This window comes from Carcharhinus amblyrhynchos, chromosome 7 (assembly GCF_965287045.1).
Source record: "Carcharhinus amblyrhynchos chromosome 7, sCarAmb.v2.hapA, whole genome shotgun sequence".
Taxonomy (NCBI): domain Eukaryota; kingdom Metazoa; phylum Chordata; class Chondrichthyes; order Carcharhiniformes; family Carcharhinidae; genus Carcharhinus; species Carcharhinus amblyrhynchos.
Window position 1 is genome coordinate 66,873,208 of NC_137330.1, and position 21,023 is coordinate 66,894,230.

The 21,023-nt window shown below is 42.1% G+C and overlaps 2 protein-coding genes across 3 annotated transcripts in view; both read right to left on the minus strand.

Annotated features, from left to right (window-relative positions):
• smpdl3a (sphingomyelin phosphodiesterase acid like 3A) overlaps window positions 1-17,286 on the minus strand; it is a 38,020-nt gene extending 20,734 nt beyond the window's left edge. The window contains exons 1-2 of one of the 2 annotated variants that reach the window (XM_080192522.1): window positions 17,173-17,286; window positions 3,620-3,833 (exon numbers count right to left, since the gene is read on the minus strand). In XM_080192522.1, the coding sequence (XP_080048648.1) occupies window positions 3,620-3,833; window positions 17,173-17,278 (320 nt within the window). In that variant the 5' untranslated portion in view covers window positions 17,279-17,286. The remainder of the gene's footprint in view (window positions 1-3,619; window positions 3,834-17,172) is intronic. The other variant, XM_080192524.1, reaches the window with a different exon arrangement.
• Window positions 17,287-18,441: 1,155 nt separating this feature from the next.
• fabp7b (fatty acid binding protein 7, brain, b) lies at window positions 18,442-20,447 on the minus strand. The gene is made up of 4 exons (XM_080192525.1): window positions 19,944-20,447; window positions 19,335-19,507; window positions 18,938-19,039; window positions 18,442-18,819 (listed from the first exon to the last, which is right to left on the minus strand). Exons 1-4 carry the CDS (start codon window positions 20,083-20,085, stop codon window positions 18,769-18,771), a joined length of 468 nt encoding a protein of 155 aa, XP_080048651.1. The 5' UTR covers window positions 20,086-20,447; the 3' UTR covers window positions 18,442-18,768.
• Window positions 20,448-21,023: the final 576 nt, after the last annotated feature.

Consider the following 21,023-nt stretch of genomic DNA (forward strand, 5'->3'; position numbering starts at 1 on the left):
GTGACCTTCCATCAGTGGAAACCGTCTTATCCATCTGAACAGTAGAATGGTCCACAGAATCCTATGCTCTTCTCCCACTTCACCCCTACAGCAACATCAGCTATGGGTCAAATCAGACTCAGTGATCATTAAGCCTGGCTGAGCATCTCTCCCTCACCCATGTCTTCCGCCTCCGTTAAATTGTAACATCCAATGAGGAAAAATCAAGTTGGCAAAATTTTCCTCCTACCCATGAAGAGGAAAATATGACCATCTGAATAATTCATCAAATTTCATTCAATTATCCGACAAGATAATTTCTTTGCTGTTATCACCCTTTCACCTGGGTTCAATTTGCCACCCACTCTTGAGCTGAACACTGCATTTGATATCAGCTTTGGATGAGTAATGCCATGGGTGATCAACTAGTAGACTTTAAAGGTAAAGATCCATAAAATTTCAACAGGACCATTCAGCCAAACTAGTACATGTTGGTTATCCTCCACAAGAACAGTCTTAAACCATGTTCTTTCAACCACTGATCTATTTTAAATGTTGACATGGTTTCTGCTTAAACCTCCAATTCCAGTACCACGCTCATGGTATTCATGAAAATAATGCTCCTGTCCTCTATCTAACTCTTGCCTTTGCTGTTACAAACATGCTAACTATATTAAAATATCTTTAATTACTGGAGAGGGTTAATTTCTATCTGCACTTTGTCCCAGATCTTCAGAATTTTCAAACATTCCTATCAAATTACACCACAATCTTCCCTGCCAACAGCCTGAATTTCATTATCCAAGGCAGCATGCTAGTGAGTCTGCTCTGGATCCTTCTGATTGCCTTAACATATTGCCTATCAGTGGGACCAATAATAGTACTCCAATGGCAGTCCTACTATGTTTTTAAACAAAGCTTCACTGCTAGACGATGACATTTATTTTTGGTGCCAGAACAGAATCCAACAGTACTTCCGTTTACATACTTCCAATTCTTGTAAAATTGCCCTTAATACCTATTCCACTCTGCCGCCCTTCTATTTTTAATAAACGTTCTAATTCCTGCACTTTTTATTTGTTCATGGGCTGTGGGCAACAATAGCTAAGTCATCATATATTGCCCATCCCTAATTGTCATTGAAAAGACAGTGGTGAGCTGCCATCTTCGGTATTGAAATTCCATACCACTTGCTCTTCCTGAATACTCTTTTTATGTGGTATTGCACCAAAGGCTCTCTAAAAGTCCAGTTCATTATTTCCATGTTTGTCAAGCAAGACCTTCCTTTCCAAAATCCATGTTGGTTGTTTCTATTTTCTCTTGTGGTGTAGCAGGTAGCGCCCTACACTTGGATGAGAAGCTCCAGGTACGAGTCCAACACCAGGATTTGTTAGCCAGGGAAGGAGTACTCAGTGTGGTTCAATGTCTGACAATCAGCTGAGGAATCCTTCCACTCCTCCCAGCCACAGCACCCCACCCCCTCCAAATCGCCAAAGGGAAAAACAGTGTGGGTGTGAAGTTACCCAAAGAAAATTTATGTTTTTAGTAAATTCAACTTTAATCACAAAATCTAAAGTTCTCTCTACCATAAATATTAATTTGTACCTACCTAGATTAAAACTGGATCCCTTATTGAAGGTGACACCACTCTCCAATGCACATTCAATCTCAACAGGGCCTGCAATATAATTGCTTGGACCTGTGGTACTTCTTGCAGCATTTTTCTCAGAATTATGAGAGAAGACGTGCAGTCATGCAGTGTTTTTTGTGATCGCAATACATTTTAAAGCATTTCACAACTAACCAAGTGATTTTTAAGAGTCAGCACTGTTGGAATGTACGGATACAAGGCAGTCAATTAGTGCACAGAAAGACCCCACACAGCAAAAAAAGATAAATGATCAACTAAACGGTTTAAATGATATTCACTGACATTGGAGGCAACCCAGAGAAAGTTCACAAGGTTGATCCTGGGTATGGAGAGATTTTCTTATGAGGAGAGGTTGAGTAGGTTGGGTTTGTACTCAGTAGGGCTTAGAAAAATGACAAGCGACTTTATTGAGACATTTTGGATTCTCAGTGAGCTTGACAGGGTAAATGCTGAGAGATTGTTTTATCTTGGAGGACAGTCTGGGACCAGAGGACATAACCTCAGACTAAGGGGGTCATCAATTTAAAACAGATGAGGAGGAATTTCCTGCCTCAGAATCTGTGGAATTCTTTCCCGCAAAGGGCTGTAGAGGCTGGGTCGTTAAGTATGTTCAAGGCCGAGATCGATTTTTAACCAGTAAGGAAATCAAGGGTTATTGGAATAAAGCGGGAAAGTGGATTTGAGAATTATCACATCAGATCAGTCATAATCCCATTGAATGGTGGAGCAGCCTTGATGGGCCAAATGGCCTACTTCCGCTCCTTTGTCTTATGGTTACTTCCTGCATAGGTTAAGAACATGATGAAGAACTTGATGCTAGAGTCCCTTTCACAGCGCCAGGATGATCCAAAATGCCTTACAACCAATGAAACAATAAGAAGTCAGTGAGTGCAGGTGGCAAGTGATCTGTCCTGATACCTTGAGAGCATCTCTGCAGCAGTGAAAAGAGTAGCCTTTACTGGCACTGCAGTCCTGGTGTAGACATTGAACAGAGTGAGGGGTGGGGGAATTTAGATATGGTGGGTGGCTTAGGACTTGAGGGAGAGCAGATCACTAAATCTAACGAAAATAACACTAAAAACAAGAATAAGCAACAGTGTGTGAATGTTGAGCTTTCTTTCAAAACAAAACTGGAGTTTAAACCTTTATTCACTATGGCGTCTTATTTCCAGTTCCCCATTAGCCAAACTGGAGAGTTGATTTTCCAACTAATCAGCACTCTTTTAGCCGTTTATGAATTATGAATTGTTGTGATAGTTTAAAATTTGGCATTCTTTGTGTTTATCCTGATGAGTGCAAGGTGAAAATCTTCAGCAACATGTAGGTTATTTCACATTATGGATTAGGTAGTTATGAGGAGAGGTTGGATAAACTTTGTTTATTCTCACTGGAATGATGGAGGATGAGGGGCAGACAACCTGATAGATCTTCTAGATTATGAGGGGCATGAACAGAGTGGATAGTCAGAAGGTTTCTCCCAGAGTGGAAGAGTCAGTTACTAGGGGCACAGGTTTAAGCGTGAGGGCAAGGTTTAAAGGAGATATATGAGGCAAGTTTTTTACACTGGATGCCTGGAACTTACAAGGGACTTCTTGATAAATACATGAAGAGGATGGGAATGGAGGGATATGGTCCCTGGAACTGTAGGGGGCTTTAGTTCAATCAGGCAGCATGGTTAGTGCAGGCTTGGAGGGCTGAAGGGCCAGTTCCTGCGTTGTAATTTTCTTTGTTCTTTGTTCTTTGTATTCGGTAAGATTTGGTGACAGCTCCACTGCTTGTCTTCGAATTGAATATTTTACATCCACTTTTTTGAAAGGGCACACAGGGTTTCAATTCAACATCTTATCCAAAAGATGACATTTCTAATAGTGCAGCACAGCCTTTGTGCTACAATAGATGTCACTTTAAATGCGGTCAAAGGTTTTACACGCTGTTAGAACTTGGCAATAAGACTCATTTGGTTCAGTTCGACATTATGTCAATATTTACCCAGTCCATATCACAAACGAGGGTTGAACTTTAGCATCTTTCATAAACTTTAAAGCAGACTGGATAAGATTATATGGTGAATCACATAAATAGTCTCCAAAAGGTCCTGCATGCTTTGCTGGACGCCCCATTGATGAAAAGCAAACTTTGGTAGGGTCCTCTGTCAAGTGGTATGTAGGGTCCAAATGCAAGTCACTTATATGCCAGAATTGTCCTAACAGAAAATAAGATGCAAAAATTAGCAGTTTACTAAACAAAAACCTCCCACGCAAATTTCAATTTCTAATAAAACTTCAACAGTGAAACAAGTTAAACAACAATATATTTACTTGCAGTTGCTCAATGAGGTCCATATCACCACTGGATCTATTTCAAAATGTTAGCCCTCATGCCTCAGTACACACTTTGTACCTGCGAGCCACTATCCCTTTGTTTTCTGACCATCTATTTTTGCTCCAACTTGTCTATATCCTCCATTCATTTGCCCCACTCCAATTACTTCCTCTAACTTTTTTCCTCTTTAACTGGGTTTTGCCCCTAACATGTGTAATGGTGCCTCAACATTTAAAAATAAACGATAATCAAATTCCTTCAAGAAAAAGGAATTTGTCAAGAACCACAAGGTTACTGGCGATTCCCCAGAAAGTGCTGAATTGGTGAGAAAACTGGTCTAGATCACGACTGTTTTCTCAGTGCAACTTCAGACACAAATCTCCTCACTCTGTGCACTGCAGAGGTCATAATTGTGAATATAATAAGAAACCAGGAGGGGCAGGGCCTATTTGCACCAGAGTCTGACAGCTCCGGAACTCTGTGCACGTGCAGTGGCCCCGATCTGTCAGTCTTCCCATTTGCTGGCCAGTCCGGGATTCCCGCAGTGCTGCTCCTCCAGCCTAGTCCCTTCCCACAGCCCGATTGTGGTCTCCACAACAGTTCCCGGGCCAGCCCTAATCCCCCACCTGCCCTGGCGCTCGCCCCCCCCACCCCCCCACCCTGCATTCAGCAGTGGCGATCCTCCTAGCCCCCTCACCCTGCTGACACCACACCCCGGGTCAGACCCGCCCGATGGGAGGCAGACCCCCCTCCCCTGAGAGGCAGCCCCTCCCCCTCTCCCTCCCGGCAGAACAACCCCCCAGCCCACCCCGATCGATGGCCTCTCTCCAGCCCAGACCGATCCCCATACAGAATGGCAGCAGGACCCCCAACCCCATCGATCATCCCTAGGCTCTGCCCACAATAAGCCCCACCCCCTTGACACTGCCTGATCTCTGGTGGGCAGTGCCAGGGGTCACAGGCTGGCTCTGCCAGGGTGCCCATGCCCTGGGGCATCACGACCTCCCCACCACCCGACCCCCTGGGGTCCCCAAATTCCCCCCTTCACTCCGGTAGGGTCTTCCACTCGTTCCGCAAATGTGGGAGTTACTCGAAACCCCGCCAGAGTGAAACTGTACTGGCAGGGTGGAAGATGCTATCGGGTTCAGCAAGTTCCGTGCCGGGCCCGATAGTCATGTGTAAAATACATATAATACATTAAAAACAGATTTAAATCACTTACCTCTCTTCCTACCAGTTTCCAGCATGGTCCCAGCTGCGACTGTTCCCTGGCTCTGGGAGATACACATGCATCGAGAATGCATGTGTGAATCCCACAAAATGGCCAACACGTAATTCTCCCGACCAGACGCTCCAGAAAATTTGCGGGTCGCAATGGGAGAATCACTCTCTACATTTCTATCAGGCTATATGAGATTAATTTATTGTCAGTTGAAATGCAACATCATATTAATAAAATTATTGTGGAGCTGGTTTAAATTCCAGAACCTCCCACTGCCAATGCTTCTCACTATATGTTGCTCACCTATGTGACACATGGGTACAAGGATAGATATCTAATCAAACAATTCAGCATGTTAAAATACTTGGTTTAAAGATAAGTTGAGCAATATACTGTCATACTTACTGATTTCCAAGAGATTTCAAAGGAATCAGCAAAAAGAAAGGTGCAAGTACAGAGTACATTAATGATAAGACCCAATTAGTTATTCTCCTCCTTGAGTGACAGGGGCAGGGGTAAAAAAAAAAGTAGCCCTGGGATCAAGTTGGCTCCAAGATGAGTGGGAGTTAGGAAAAATGTTACAAAATCTACAATTATATTGTGCCTTTCATGATCACAGGGCCTCCCAAAGCACATTTCAGCCAGTGAAGTACTAATGCAATGTAGGAAATGTAGCAGGCAATCTGCACAGAAGCTCCCACAAACAGCAATTTGATAATGATCAGATAATTTGGTGGTGTGGTGTTGGTTGAGAAATGAATATTGTTCAGGATATTAGGGAATAAAATAACTCCTCTGCTCTTTAAAATAGTGCTGTGGGGCTTATGTAATCAGCCACAATTCATAGAATCAAGAATTGTGGAGTATGGTAACAGGAGATCTGGATGGGGTTACAGAGTTGGCAATGAAGAATTTGAAAGCTAGGATGAGAACTTTAAAATTGAGGCATTGCTTGCTACACAAGGAGCCAATGTAAATTGTGAACACGGATGTGATGAAAGGATGGATTACTGTGAGTTAGGATATGGACATCAGAGATTCATAGAGTCCCTGCATTACAGAAAGAGGCCATTCAGCCCATCAAATCAGAACCAATAATAATTCCACTTAGGCCTTATCCCTGCTACCGAATGCATTTACCTCGCTAATCCTTCTAACTTACACATCCCAGGACACTAAGGGGCAATTTAGCAAGGCCAATCCACCTAACCTGCACATCTTTGGACTGTGGGAGGAAACCAGAGTACTCTGAGGAAACCCATGTAGACACAAGGAGAATGTGCAACTCCACACAAAGTGACCTGAGCTGGGAATCAAACCCAGGTCCTTGGAGCTGTGAGGCAGCAGTGCTAACCACTGTCACTGTGCCGCCCAAATTTGCGAATGAACTCAAGTTGTATATTGTAGAGTAAGATGAAATTCAAAGCTTTTTTATTACCGATTTAACCATATTAAATGCAAAGAATGGAAATTAAGAACTGTCATAATTTCAGAAGTAAGCTCTAACCAGTTATGTATGCTATTCACCAAGAAGAACGAATCAAATCCTCTAAAACAAAACTGTAATGGTTTCCTAAAATAAAGGCAAAATAGATGATGGAATCTGAAACAAAACAGAAAATGCCGGAAAATCTCAGCAGGTCTGACAGGATCTGCGGAGAGGGAATAGAGCCAATGTTTTAAATTTCAATGTTTGGGGGCAGCTGGCACTGTGGCACAGCAGCCAGCACTGCTGCCTCACAGTGCCAGGGACACAGGTTCAATTCTGTGGAGTTTGCACATTCTCCTTGTATCTGCGTGGGTTTCCTCCAGGTGCTCCGGTATCCTCCCACAGTCCAAAGATGTGCAGGTTAGGTGGGTTGGACATGCTAAATTGACCTTTAGTGGCAGGGGGATTAGCAGGGTAAATCAGAGATCAGGAGAATGAGGAATCAAAGAAAATTAGTAGAACTAAGCCGGTTGTGTTGGAGAAAATAATGGGACTAAAGGTTGTTAAATCCTTTCTCTGACAACCTCTGTCCCCAAATGTTGAAAGACGTATCTATGGAAAAGGTCGTGATGTGGAGATGCCAGCGTTGGACTGGGGTGGGCACAGTAAGAAGTCTCACAAAACAAGGTTAAAGTTCAACAGGCTTATTTGGAATCATGAGCTTTCAGAGCACTGCTCCTTCATCAGGAGAATCTAGTGAAGAAGCAGCTCTCCAAAAACTTGTCGTTCCAAATAAACCAGTTGGACTTCAACCTGGTGTTGTGAGACTTCTTACTATGGAGGAAGTGGATGCATTAGGGACCATCTTCCAAAATTCTACAGATTCAGGAATGGCTTCTTCAAATTGGAACTTAGCAAATGTCAGGAAATGGCTGAGGCTTTAATAAGTTTTTTGCCTCGGTCTTCACGGAGGAGGACACGAATAGTTTGCCGGATCTTAAAGATAGAAGGATGGTAGGAGTTGAGGGTCTGAATGCGATTACTGTCACTAGAGAGGTAGTGTTTGATAGACTAATGGGACTGAAGGTGGACAAGTCCCCAGGACCGGATGGAATGCATCCCAGGGTTCTGAAAGAAATGGCAGAAGTGATAATGGATGCCTTAGTAATTATTTATCAAAATTCGTTGGATTCCGGGGAAGTGCCGGAAGATTGGAAAACGGCTAATGTTACGCCCATGTTTAAAAAAGTTAGCAGACAAAAGGCAGGGAATTTTAGGCCGGTTAGTTCAACATCTGTAGTTGGTAAAATGCTAGAATCCGTCATCAAAGAAGAAATAGCAAGGCACCTAGAAAAGAATGGTTTGATCGAGCAGACACAGCATGGATTCGTTAAGGGGAAGTCGTGTTTGACGAATTTATTGGATTTCTATGAGGATGTGACTAGTGCGGTAGACAGAGGGGGACCGGTAGATGTGGTGTTTTTAGATTTTAAAAGGCGTTTGATAAGGTGCCTCATAAAAGGTTGCTACAGAAGGTTAGGGGGCACAGAGTTGGGGGTAAGGCATCAGCGTGGATAGAGGATTGGCTGTCTAATAGGAAGCAGAGACTTGGTATCAATGGGTGCCATTCTGGTTGGCGGTTGGTGACTAGTGGAGTGCCGCAGGGATCGGTGCTGGGGCCTCAACTATTTACCATTTATATAGATGATCTAGAGGAGGGGGCTGCGTGTAGGGTGACGAAATTTGCTGATGACACGAAGATGAGTGGAAAAGCAAATTGCGTGGAGGGTGTGGAAAGTCTGCAGAGGGATCTGGATAGGCTGAGTGAGTGGGCGAGGATCTGGCAGATGGAGTATAATGTTAGCAAGTGTGAGGTTATCCACTTTGGCAGAAATAATAGTAGGAGAGATTATTATTTAAAAGGCGAAAAGCTGCAGCATGCTATGGTGCAGAGGGACCTGGGGGTCCTTGTGCACGAGTCGCAAAAATCCAGTCTGCAGGTGCAGCAGGTGATCAAGAAGGCGAATGGGATGCTGGCCTTTATAGCGAGGGGGATAGAATATAAAAGAAGGGAGGTCTTGCTGCAACTGTACAGGGCGCTGGTGAGGCTGCAGCTGGAGTACTGTGTGCAGTTTTGGTCGCCGCACTTGCGTAAGGGTACATTGGCCTTGGAGGGAGAGCAGAGGAGGTTCACTAGGCTGATACCGGAGATGAGGGGGTTGGACTATGAAGAGAGACTAAATAGACTGGGTCTGTACTTGTTGGAGTTTAGAAGGATGAGGGGGGATCTTATAGAGACGTATAAGGTAATGAAGGGGATGGATAGAGTAGAGGTAGAGAGATTCTTCCCGCTTAGAAAGGATAGCAGGACTAGAGGGCACAGCCTCAAGACTGGGGGGCAGTTTAGATCAGAGTTGAGGAGGAACTTCTTCACTCAAAGGGTGGTGAATCTCTGGAATTCTCTGCCTGTTGAAGTGGTGGAGGCTACCTTGCTAAATATATTTAAGTCACGGGTAGATAGGTTTTTGATAGACAAGGGAATTAAGGGTTTTGGGGAGAAAGCGGGAAAGTGGAACTGATCCACTTCAGATCAGCCATGATCTTATTGAATGGCGGGGCAGGCTCGAAGGGCTAGATGGCCTACTCCTGCTCCTATTTCTTATGCTCTTATGTTCTTTTCCAATGTTTAAGTGGAAGGAAAAAAGAAAACAAGGATCTGCAGATCTGTTGGCCTTACATCAGTAACAGGGAAAATGTTAGAATCTATTGTAAAGCATGTGATAAATGGACACTTAGATGATAATGATGACTGGACATAGTCAACATGGATTTTTTAATGGAAATCATGTTTGACAGACAGGTTGGAGTTTTTTGAGCATGTTAATAAAAAACTTGATAAAAGGGGAGTTGGTGTATATTTGGATTTTCTGAAAGCTTTTGACCAAGTCCTTGATAAGAGGTTGGTTAACAACATTAAAACACATGGGATAGGAGATAATACACTGGCATGGATTCAGGATTTGTTAACAGTACAAATTTATATGCAGGGGAAAATTTTTCTCAGAATTGCTATATTTAGTGTAATTGTATGTAATTCATAGAATCATAGAATCTTACGATGCAGGAGGCCATTTAGCCCATTGAGTCTGCACTGACTACAATCCCACCAAGGCCCTATCCCGGTAACCCCATGCATTTACACTAGCTAGTCCCCTTGATACCAAAGAGCAATTTAGCATGGCCAATCCACTTAACTGCACATCTTTGGATGGAGGAAACTGGAGTACCCAAAGGAAACCCATGCAGACACAGGGAGAATGTGCAAACTCCACATTCTTGTGTTCTATTTAACACCAAATGAGCATAATAATTTTGTTGTTTTGAGTGAGGTTCCAGCTTGTTGTGAATCTTGTGGTCCTGAAGAAGAACCTTCCCTCATTGCTCCATTCTGCTCAATGTTTATGACCCCACTCAAGCTTTCTTCCTGCCTTGTTTGTTTGACCCTCTGCTCTCTGGACTTCAATTTGTCTTTCTGGACCCAATTTTCTATTTCATAACGCTGGATAGTAATAAAAATAAGACTAAAAAAAACTCCAATCGGGAATTCAAAAGAAACTTTACTTACAGAAATGCGCAACTCACTACTACACGTAATTGTTAAGGCTGCCAGCAGAGATATGTTGAGGGGAAAGCTGGGTAAACACATGAGGAAAGCAATGGAAGGTAATGCTACTACAGTTAGATGAAGAGATTGTAGGAAGCTTATGTGGAGTATTAATGCCAGCATAGACCAGTTAGGATGCACTGCCTATTTCTGTACTGGCAATTCAATGTAACTGTTCATTATCCTCAAAATCTGTACCCTGAACTTAGTTTATGTCACCTCTTTAAAATTTCATTCACCCATCTTTTCCATTGATAGAGATGCTTTCAATAGACTAAAATCCGGCTCAGCAACTCTTTTCCAGTTAGAAGTTTTTAATAAAACCTAAATTCAATACAACTGGGATATTTTATTCAGAGCTATAAAAATGCAAATATATCTGTAAGTCCTGTATGATAGGCAACCTCTCCTTTCCCCCATCTTGACCTTTCTGGTATGTTTTGCAGATACTACTTCAATAGCATCAGATATGTTCACAGCACAGGAGGATGCTATTTAGCCCATTGTGTTTGCTCTTAGCTAGACCAATCCAAAGATTAATCCCATTGTCCATGCTCTCCCCACAGCCCAGAGTCTGCTTCCACTGAAATTAACCATTTGTCACTTGAAATATATGTCAACCAATGCCTGCTGCAAACCATTCCATGGTCCATCTCTCTGCATAAAATTCTCCCACACTCCCTCTCAGTGGTGATTTTAAATTCATTATTAAGTCCTCAAATAGAGGAAATAGTGCTTCTCCATTCACCCTGAAAACAGCTCCATCATAATTTTAAAATCTTCTCGCAAATATCAGTCCAAATGAGACATTTCCAGTATTTTGCTGCAATTAGTTTCCCTTCCCTGACCTCATCCTGGTGAATCTATGCATTTTATTTATGGTGCATGCATCAATGTGTTTAAAAAGGTGGCCCAATCACTATTGTTGTACAAATCTACAATTTTAGACATTCTATTGAAGAGGGAGAGACAGTTATTGTAAGTAGATATTGAGTTGGATTGTGTAATAAAACGAGAGCTACATATGGAAGCGACTTATAAGGAATTTTAATGCAAAATTTAAAAATAGGAAGTATCAGCCTAAAACAACTCTCACAATTTTGTGCCTTCAACCTTGAATTTCCATTCAGATTTTCATTCTTTTTTACTGGTTTTCTACATTACAAAAACACTTCTTGCAATTGCTGACTTCAGGAGTGGCAGAAGGGCTTATTCTCCTGCCATTTATATGCAGCAGCCGTTCAGTTGGTAGTGCTTTACTTGTCAGTTTGTTATAGAGATAGCTCTTTGAACCAGAATTTGAAGAAAAGCCATGTTGCTGAGCAACTGTGTTGTATATTCTAATTATGTTGAGCTCAAGTCACTCTTCTGCAAGCAATTTTTTCTTTTTGGTCAGTTAGGAGCATGGCATCTTACATCTCAAAGTATATTCACTTTCACAAGGCTCACTAAAAAATGTGATATATGATATTATAAAAAACCTGTAAAATGGACCAAAACAAGTGAACAGTAGAGCAGGCTTCCTGACCACTCTTCTCTTTACACTATACTCACTTCTAAAGTTATATATCAAATGGCCCTTATTGAAGTGGATGAGTGAGATAATCCTGTGCCTTTATAAATCACTAGTGTGGCTGCACTTGTGTATATGGATATTGGATAATGAAGGGATAAAGAAAAGAGAAACTAGAAAAATTATAAGTGATTATCTCGATGGAATATACTCACACTGGAAAAGAGAAAATGAGATGTGCAAAGTGCTTTGATTATTGCTGAAGATTCGCAATGGGTAAGATCAGTGGTTTGGAAAGTAGAGTCTGTGGATTCTTATGTGTTCAAAGAGACTTTACAAGGGTCACCAAAATCATATGAATAGGCACCGTTGCTGGAATGGTATGGGTCTAGTACACGCTGTGAGTTATCCAAGTTACTGGCACTGTCACAATGGTAGAAATGACACACACCAGACAGCATTTCAGGGATATTTAGTGCAGATCAGCCAGTAAAAGACAGAGGAGGGGGAAAACACCCAGCAGCTGAGCAAAGAGTAGGCAGGAGATGGAGGATTACAACTAATAGTGTCATTTCACCTGACAAGTGACACCAAACCAATTCTCACTCTCGGAAGAAAAGTGCTATTGTGATGTTCTCAATAGGCATGTCTTTAAGCCTGTAAGATTGTATTTTCACTTCAGCATAAAGGCAATAAGCATTCATTGTCTTGGACAGCACCAGCAAAGTTTCATGCAAGTTCTTCAGCAAGACATGATGAAGTTTACATTCAGAAATATAAATGTAGAAAAAGTTTATTGTATTATAATTTTGAAGAGGGGTGTCTGATTTGAGATCAATTTGCAAAGGGTTCCTTTAACCAAACAGGTTTGCACTAGATAACATTTTGTCTAGCAATTCCTTTGTTCTAAAATTGCCACAATCAATAAACAATCTTGGAGTATAATCCAGACGGTGGAGTGTGAAGATAAGTAATTTAACTCAGGCAGAAATTTTTAAAGGTGTAAGATAGGATTTTATTAGCAGGAAGCAACAGAACACAAGAAAACTCACATTATGATTCAGGCTGTGTATTGAGGAAAAGATCTCTGATAAGGAATGAAAATAATTCCTTTGGGTTTTCAAAAAAAAGAGTTCATTTTTAAATTATTTTAAAAGTCTTGTGGTTTATTTCTAATAGAATTATTATTTTAATAAGTAGAGACATGGCAAGGCACCTCAGTCTGCTGGAATGCATACCCTGCTTTGTGTGGGAACTCCAATTCAATTTTTGTGTTTAAGCAGTAATTAATATCACTGTTGTCTATCCACAAGACTTGTGAGTTTTTTTGGATAGCAGATTTATAGAGATTATCACCTCACAACTGAAAGACCTGCAGGCACAGGGGGAATGGGTGTCCGTCAAACAGACAAATAGGGTCAGGCAGAAAGTGTGGGAGATCCCACACTCTGGGTGTTCCTCCCTGGATTCAATTCTAGATATGTTGATAGTGCAGACTTGTCCATGGCACCATGAGGGACTGAGCTATAGTGGTGGAAAGATTTGGAAAGCAATAGTCATTGAGGATAATTAATTCATTGATTTTACCACTATTCCACCATCTCCCTACACCTACAAGCAGAGTTTAGAAAGTGAAGAAGGAGACTAGAAGCATGATACAAAATAGGAAGGGGTAGAGGGTGCAGTCCAAGAAGGGCTTGGACTGGTTAGGAGAATGGGCAAAGAAGTGGCAGTTGGAATACAATGTGGAAAAGTGTGAGGTTATGCACTTTGGAAGGATGAATGGAGGCATAGACTATTTTCTAAATGGGAAAGTGCTTAGGAAATCAGAAACGCAAAGGAACTTGGGAATCATTGTTCAAGATTCTATTAAGATTAACGTGCAGGCTCTGTTGGCAGTTAGGAAGCCAAATGCAATGTTAGCATTCACGTTGAAAGGGCTAGGATACAAGAGCAGGGATGTACTCCTGAGGCTGTATAAGGGTCTGGTCAGCCCCTATTTGGAGTATTGCGAGCAGTTTTGGGCCCCAAATCTAAGGAAGGATGTACTGGCCTTCGAAAGGGTCCAGAGGAGGACTAGAAGAATGATCTGTGGCATGAAGAGCTTGTCGTATGAGGAATAGTTGAGGACTCTGGGTCTGTACTTGTTGGAGTTTAGAAGGATGAGGAGAGATGTTGTTGAAACTAACAGGATACTGGGAGGCCTGGATGTGAAGAGGCTGTTTTCACTAGTAGGAAAAAGTAGGATCAGAGGGCACAACCTCGGACTAAAGGGATGATCCTTTAACACAGAGATGAGGAGGAATTTCTTCAGCCAGAGAGAGTGAACCTGTGGAACTCTTCACCGCAGGAGGCCACGGAGGCTAGGTCATTGAGTGTCTTTAAGACAGAGATAGATAGGTTCTTGATTAATAAGGGGATCAGGGGTTACAGGGAAAAGGCAGGAGAATGGGAATGAGAAAAATATCAGCCATGATTGAATGGTAGAGCAGACTCGATGGGCCGAGTGGCCTAATTCTGCTCTTATGGACTTATAGATTTAATAGGAGAGCTAATTTCAGTGAGGTGAAAACAGATCTGGCCAATGCAAATTGGAAGATTGTGAAACAAACCTGAAACAATGAGCTGCTGTTAAAGATGCGACAGTTTGAGTACATAGAACATAGAAGTTAGAAAACTACAGCACAAACAGGCCCTTCGGCCCACAAGTTGCACTGACAATATCCCTACCTTATGGTCTTATAGATTTAATAGGAGAGGTAATTTCAGTGAGGTGAAAACAGATCTGGCCAATGCAAATTGGAAGATTGTGAAACAAACCTGAGACAATGAGCTGCTGTTAAAGGAGCGACAGTTTGAGTACATAGAACATAGAACATAGAAAACTACAGCACAAACAGGCCCTTCGGCCCACAAGTTGCGCTGATCATATCCCTACCTACTAGGCCTATCTATAATCCTCAATCCCATGAAATCCCATGTACTCATCCAGAAGTCTCTTAAAAGACCCCAATGAGTTCGCCTCCACCACCATCGACGGCAGCCGATTCCACTCACCCACCACCCACCAGTACAAGTGATATATTCCAATTAGGAATAAAGATAAGGCCAACCAAAGGAGGAGCTCCCTGGATGATGAAAGAGATGAAGTATAACATGAAGCAAAAATAAAGCATGAATGAGAGATGTCAGGTTGATAATATATGAGAACGAGGCTAAGAATACAAACTTTAGAGGGGAAGCGAACAAAGGAATAAGAACAGCAAAAGGAGAATATGAGAAGGGACTAGTAGTTAACATAAAAAGAAATTCAAGTCTTGCGTAGACATGTTAATAATGAAAGGGTCACAAGGATTGATGCCAATCAGAGACCAAAAAGGGAATCCGTGCATCAAGGTGGAAGGCATGGCTAAAGTATTCAATTATTTACTTGCATCTATCTACAAAGGAAGAAAGTGCTGTCCAAGTCACATGAAAGAGGATGAAAGTTTAGGCAGTGGTTGGTTAAAGAAGGATATTGAAAAGGCTGGCTGTACTAAAAGTTCATAAGTTAACAGGACTGAGTGAGATGCTTATGAGGAAACTGCAGGTGGGAAGGCTGGAAATTATGAAGCTATTGGTTATAATCTACTCATCCTCCTGAGATATGAAGGTGGTGCCAAAGGACTGGAGAAATGCAAATGTTCAAAAAATTAAATGTAAGGGAAAAAGTAGTGATTGCAGGCCAATCACTTTAACCATGGTGGTGGGAAATGTTAATCTGAGTCAAGATTAACAGTCACTCAGGCAAGTGTGGATTAATTAAGGGAAAGCACAAATTTGTCTATGGCAAATTGTGTTTAACTAACTTGATTATTCTGATGAGGAAACAGAGGGGTTGATGAAGGTAATGATGTGATGTGGTACACATTGATTTCCAAAAGGCAGTTGATAAGGTGCCATGTAACAGGCATGTCAGCAATGTTGAAAGCCATTGAATAAAAGGGGCAGTGGCAGCATAAACACAGAATTGGTTGAGTGACAGGAAGCAGAGAATCATGATTGTTTTCTCAGACTGGAGGAAGATATACAGTGGATACTACCAGGGTCAGTAGTAGGACCATTGTTTTCTTGATCTATATTAGTGATCTGGACTTGGGTGTGCAACTTCAAAATTTGGAAGTATTCCAATTTATGAAGAGGATAGTGATAGACTTCAAGGGTGCATAGATAGGCTGGTGAATTAGGTGGACATGCCGCAGCTGAAATTTAAGGCAGGCAAGTGTGAAGTGATATATTTTAGTAGGAAAATCTAGGAAATGCAATATAAAAGGTGCATTTCTAATGGGAATAAAAGAGAACTGGGAGCGCTGGGCACAAATTATTGAAAGTGGCAGGGCAAGTTGTGGAAATGGTTAAAAACATATAGAATCTTAGATTTTACAGATAGAAGCATAAACTACAAGAGCAAGTATGCTGTGATGGACTTCCAGAAACATTGGTTCAGCCTCAACTGGAGTACTGTGTCCTATTCTGGGCATCACCTTTCCGAAGGGTGTGAAGATTTTAGAGAGGTTGCAAATAAAGATGTCTGTGAAAGGTTCCAGGACGAGGGACTACAGTCAATGGATATTCTCCTTTGTGAAGATGTTCAAAATCCGGGATGAGAGCGAAGACAGTCAGGACAAATAGAAAGAAACTGTTTCCATTAGGTTCGGAAAAACAGGAGACACTGATTTACAGTAAATATCAAAAAATCAAGGGCGATATGAGAAGATTATTTTCTCCCAATGGGATTGGTTAGAATTAGTAATGCCCCGCCTGAGGGCGTGATGCATTTGGAAGAGAACTGGATGTTTGCTTCAAGAGAAAACAAGTGCAGGGTGTTGAGCAAAGGCTGGGAGAATGTAAGGGACTGCTGGGTGTGCTGGATACCATTCCCTGGAAATATAACATCGTCCCTTCTCCAAACTGCTGGAGCGTCACTGAAATACATTGGCACACACCTCCTTCCCAATGTTTTATTTCCGGATCAGCTTCGAAACAACAAACTTTGTTGTAAGTTTGAGAAGGGCATAGCGACATTCTGGGATTATTTTGTGAGAAACCGGACGGCAATCCGCAAATGACGACTCGTCCCAAGACAAGAAGCACATCTTACCGCTGCGGCTACATTAATGTTACAAAACATAATGTCAGCAACATTTTCCCAACATAACTTCAGATCCGATCTATTGCAGCACTCGGTATAGATCGACGCTGTGATCCTTGCTCCTCTTGGCTCAGCAGAGTTTGAACTAGGCAGTGGCAGGGGGGAGGGGAAATGTAACGAAGGCAAATGCACTTTCGCTGCAATTGATACACACTCCTCCCATTCCTTTAGATCGCAGTCCCCAGGACAGTAGTAACTCACCAGCGGCCCTGACTCCGATTCTTTCCCGGTGGCAGGGAGCGGCTGAAGTGAAGGCACACAAACTGCCTGCGAAGCAGAGGCACAGCACTGTCAGCCTTGCCTCCATCGCTGGCCAGATACAACCCAGCGGCACCACGTCACCGACGTCGATAGCGAACACGTTCATTAAACAAGTGGGGGAGTCTTCACTGAGCTCAGCCTTACTGTCCCGCTGTCACCCAACAAGGGTAACATTAAGAAAGCATTGGCGGCCAAAGGAAAGGAATCGCTAGTCCATTGTGGTCATTGAAATTCTCACACAGTCAAATGCAGAAACCAAGGTTACATTTTGCATTGTAAAATCTGCGAGACCTTTTTCCCTTCTGAGTTTGAATTCGACACATACAGAACTCATTTATAATACAGGTAAAGGATTAGGCTGTCTCTGCAACGCTTGTAGAAGCAGAACAGCATTTGTTTTAGCTACAGTTGAAGTAAACTACAACTACTTAAACAGCCGTGTTATTTAGTGCACTGTTTCAGCTCACTAGTTTTAAACAAGCTTTTTCTCCCCTTCACACCCTGGAAAATGTGTTGAGAATGGTTTTAAAACAGACTAGGTGAGGGCGAGTTGTATTCCCAGGAATTTAGATTGAAAATCCCCCACCACCCTTCTCCAATTATAATGCTTCCACCCACTGAGCAGTGGGCCAAACCAAACAGGGAGAAGAGCTGGAAAAGTTTCCCCCCTTCTCTCCTACAGTTTCTGTGAACAATGTTCGACTGTCGGCAACGTTAATTTCATAACCGTCTGAGCACATTATCAATTTCTTCAAGGACAAATAGAGAAGCTCATTTTATATGTTTAAACTAACGTGGAGCAATTTCTTGCTCTTCGAAGTTATTTGTCAAATAATCTTTGAATAAAGACGCAATCTGCTCTCACTGTGACCATTGTACTGAATGGGATTGGCTTTGGATCCACTCAGACATAGTTTACACAATTGCAGCAAACAGGCCCATGGATGCCTCTTCAGCTCGACTCAGACAGGCCAAGGAACTGTTGAGTGGCTGACAACGAGTACACTGTACACTGATGTATTTAAGTACCTTACGGTGTATCACCCACCTTAAAATACAACATCCGTGAAACCTACTTCTCGAAAATGAAGCTACAGAGCCCTTTAAAAAATGGATAAACAAACTACGTCTTTAAGGTGATATGACGACCCGATCAATAATTGATATAAATAGTGTCAACATAAGAAACACCACAACTGCCAGTTCCAGAGCAACACTTTTATTAACCGTTTCAACTTGTCATTGTGGCTAAAAGACAGGTCTTCCACAGCTGAACTCCGTTTTATAAAAAATAAAAAGGTAGATAAGTGATGTACAGATATTACAAAATTGTTATTCTGTTAAGCTTTACAACATAAAATGCAGTATTTTGTTAAAAAAAAGAGGTTGGCAGACTGGTTTCCCTCAATGGAAATTCCTGCAAGTTACAGAACTGGCAGAGGAAGGACCGCTCCAGATTTCAAATATTGTCATTGAGTCCAATAAATCGGACCTGATTGCTCTGACAGGGGCACGGGTCTCCCTCCCCGCGGAACGTTATGCCTTCTCGTAGGTACGAACGGCAACAATATCGTCAAACGTGAGGGTCTGTTTAAACATAGAAAATAATTCAATAACACAACTCAAGGGGGGTACACACAAACAAACACACACACACACACACAGAACAAAACACCAGGAAAAAGTGACTGCAGGGTTGACATACCATAACCATTTTACCATCCTTAATCTCCCTGGAGAAAGTGGTTTCCTTTCCATCCCATTTTTGGACATGGACAAGCTTGTCACCGTCCAACGTCACTGTCGTCTATTAACACCAAAAATACGAATTACCGACTGCCAAACACATTTAGTTAGTTAAAGAATTAGTCGGCCACTCATTGCCAACCAGCACAGTTGTTAATGCAGTTGTAAATATTTCAGTCCAGGTAAGAGAACATATTCCCTCCCGTATAACGGTGGAATGTGCAATATTACAGCACGACCTCTGTTCACTCCTCGCACCGTCCAACCTTTATAATGGGCTGTTGTGCTGAGCTGGGAGAATGGCCTGCACCCACTCCTCATGTACACAAGGCACAGCCATTTTTTTCTCAACTTACTTTGCAGTTTCGGTCATCTGGCGTGATCTCGTCAAACTCTTCCCCAAGTTTGAAACTGATTTCGGTGTTTTTAAAGGTACTCAGGGTCTTCAGCACCACTTTATCCTCCTCTTTACTGATGACAATCGTCGGTTTGGTAACATTCCCAACTTGCCGAGTCGCGAAACCCACACCTACCAAAAAGATAGAAAATACAGGAGTTGCTGCTCTCTGGACAGAGTGAGATAGCGGCTAGTTTCATCACTTAGTAAAAAGACTCCGTAAAAACACGGAGCCCAAGACAGGAGGTGAGAGCCCTGTCTTGTCAGCTTGGATCGGGAATATCCTAATTTGTTGGGACTCTGAATTGGATTGGAATAAAGTTTAAAAAAAACACGGAGAAATTTAAGCTTAATATAAAGGCATATTTAGCAACATCAAGACATACCTGTAGCTGAGTTGTTAAAATATGGACCACGTGACACGGTAATCAAAGCCTAAACTCGATTATTTCAAACACAAACACATATCTCCACAAGATTCGGCCATCCTTTACGGCTCTGACCGCTGATATTAAGATTTAGACCGATTCCCCCAGCTATTTAAGCGGGTTTACAATGCGCTGCTTACCCAAAGCTTTCATGTATATATCGAAATTATCGCTTTCAACGAGCTTCCAGGTTCCAACAAAAGCATCGACCATGGTGACGGTACCGGAGAAAGGAAGAGATTTCACGTTAGGAACTATTGACGGTGAAACCGCAAAGCCCATGGTCCAGTGTTGAGTGAGAGCCCCTATATACGGTGCCTTGGCTGGGAGGAGTTAACGGCGGGGCGTAGCGAAGAGAGATGATCATTTCATCGATTGTGATCGAAGCAATGGTTTCACAAAAAATTCACAAAAAGGAATTCGAAGGGGGGAAAAGAGTGGCAAAGAGCAAAACTTTGGAAGCGGAGTGAGATTGTAATTTAAAATAAAGTCTGTTCACAATTATTGTCTCCGTTGCTTTTACGAATCATTGCATGTAATCATCGTCACAAATTATCATTCCAATTCACTAATTATTGTTTTAAGTGGGAAATGAAGTGATAAAAACCTTCTTGTCCTCTCAGGAAATATCTCTGCTTTATTCGTGAACATTTTAATACAGTTACCGTTCCGAGTGTTGACGTTAAAAACCTGTTCCACATTTTCAATTATTGTGTGATGGAATTGTTCTCTCAGAGTAATGATGACATTTAATTTGATTAAATTTAAACGCAGCATTTTATTTTTGCAACGATTGAATCCAATTGCTTGGGTCCAAGGTTCCTTTTTATGTATATGTATAATTGAAAGGAACGAATCTCAGCCGGTTGTGATAAATCCAGTACGGGAATGGAATGAATGAATGAGAGTCCGGGACAGTTGTGACAGTACAAGCGACACCTGTTGTTCAGTTTAAAAAAAACATCGAGATCAGAGGGAAGGACCGTCTGGGAGTGGGCGGTAATGCTCATGGCCTGTTTCCCATTCGAATGCATCTACAATATATTTATTGTCCACTGTAGGCAGAATTTCTCACCAGAAGTTACTGTCCAAGATAGTTGGACTTACTTCTATGAGCAAAAACACCGAAGAGCAGAGCGGACGGGAGATGGAAAGGAAACGCATGGCAGTGAAGGAGAAAATAGAGGGTACTGAAAAGGGGATGAATGCGAGGAGAGAAC

Bases quoted from the DNA above. Each gene is read 5' to 3' on its own strand.
- fabp7b (XM_080192525.1), bottom strand. From the start codon at position 20,085: ATGGGCTTTGCGGTTTCACCGTCAATAGTTCCTAACGTGAAATCTCTT. The intron at 19,508-19,943 runs GTAAGCAGCGCA...TCTTTTTGGTAG, and splicing joins TATATACATGAAAGCTTTGG to GTGTGGGTTTCGCGACTCGG. The intron at 19,040-19,334 runs GTAAGTTGAGAA...TGGTGTTAATAG, and splicing joins CAGATGACCGAAACTGCAAA to ACGACAGTGACGTTGGACGG.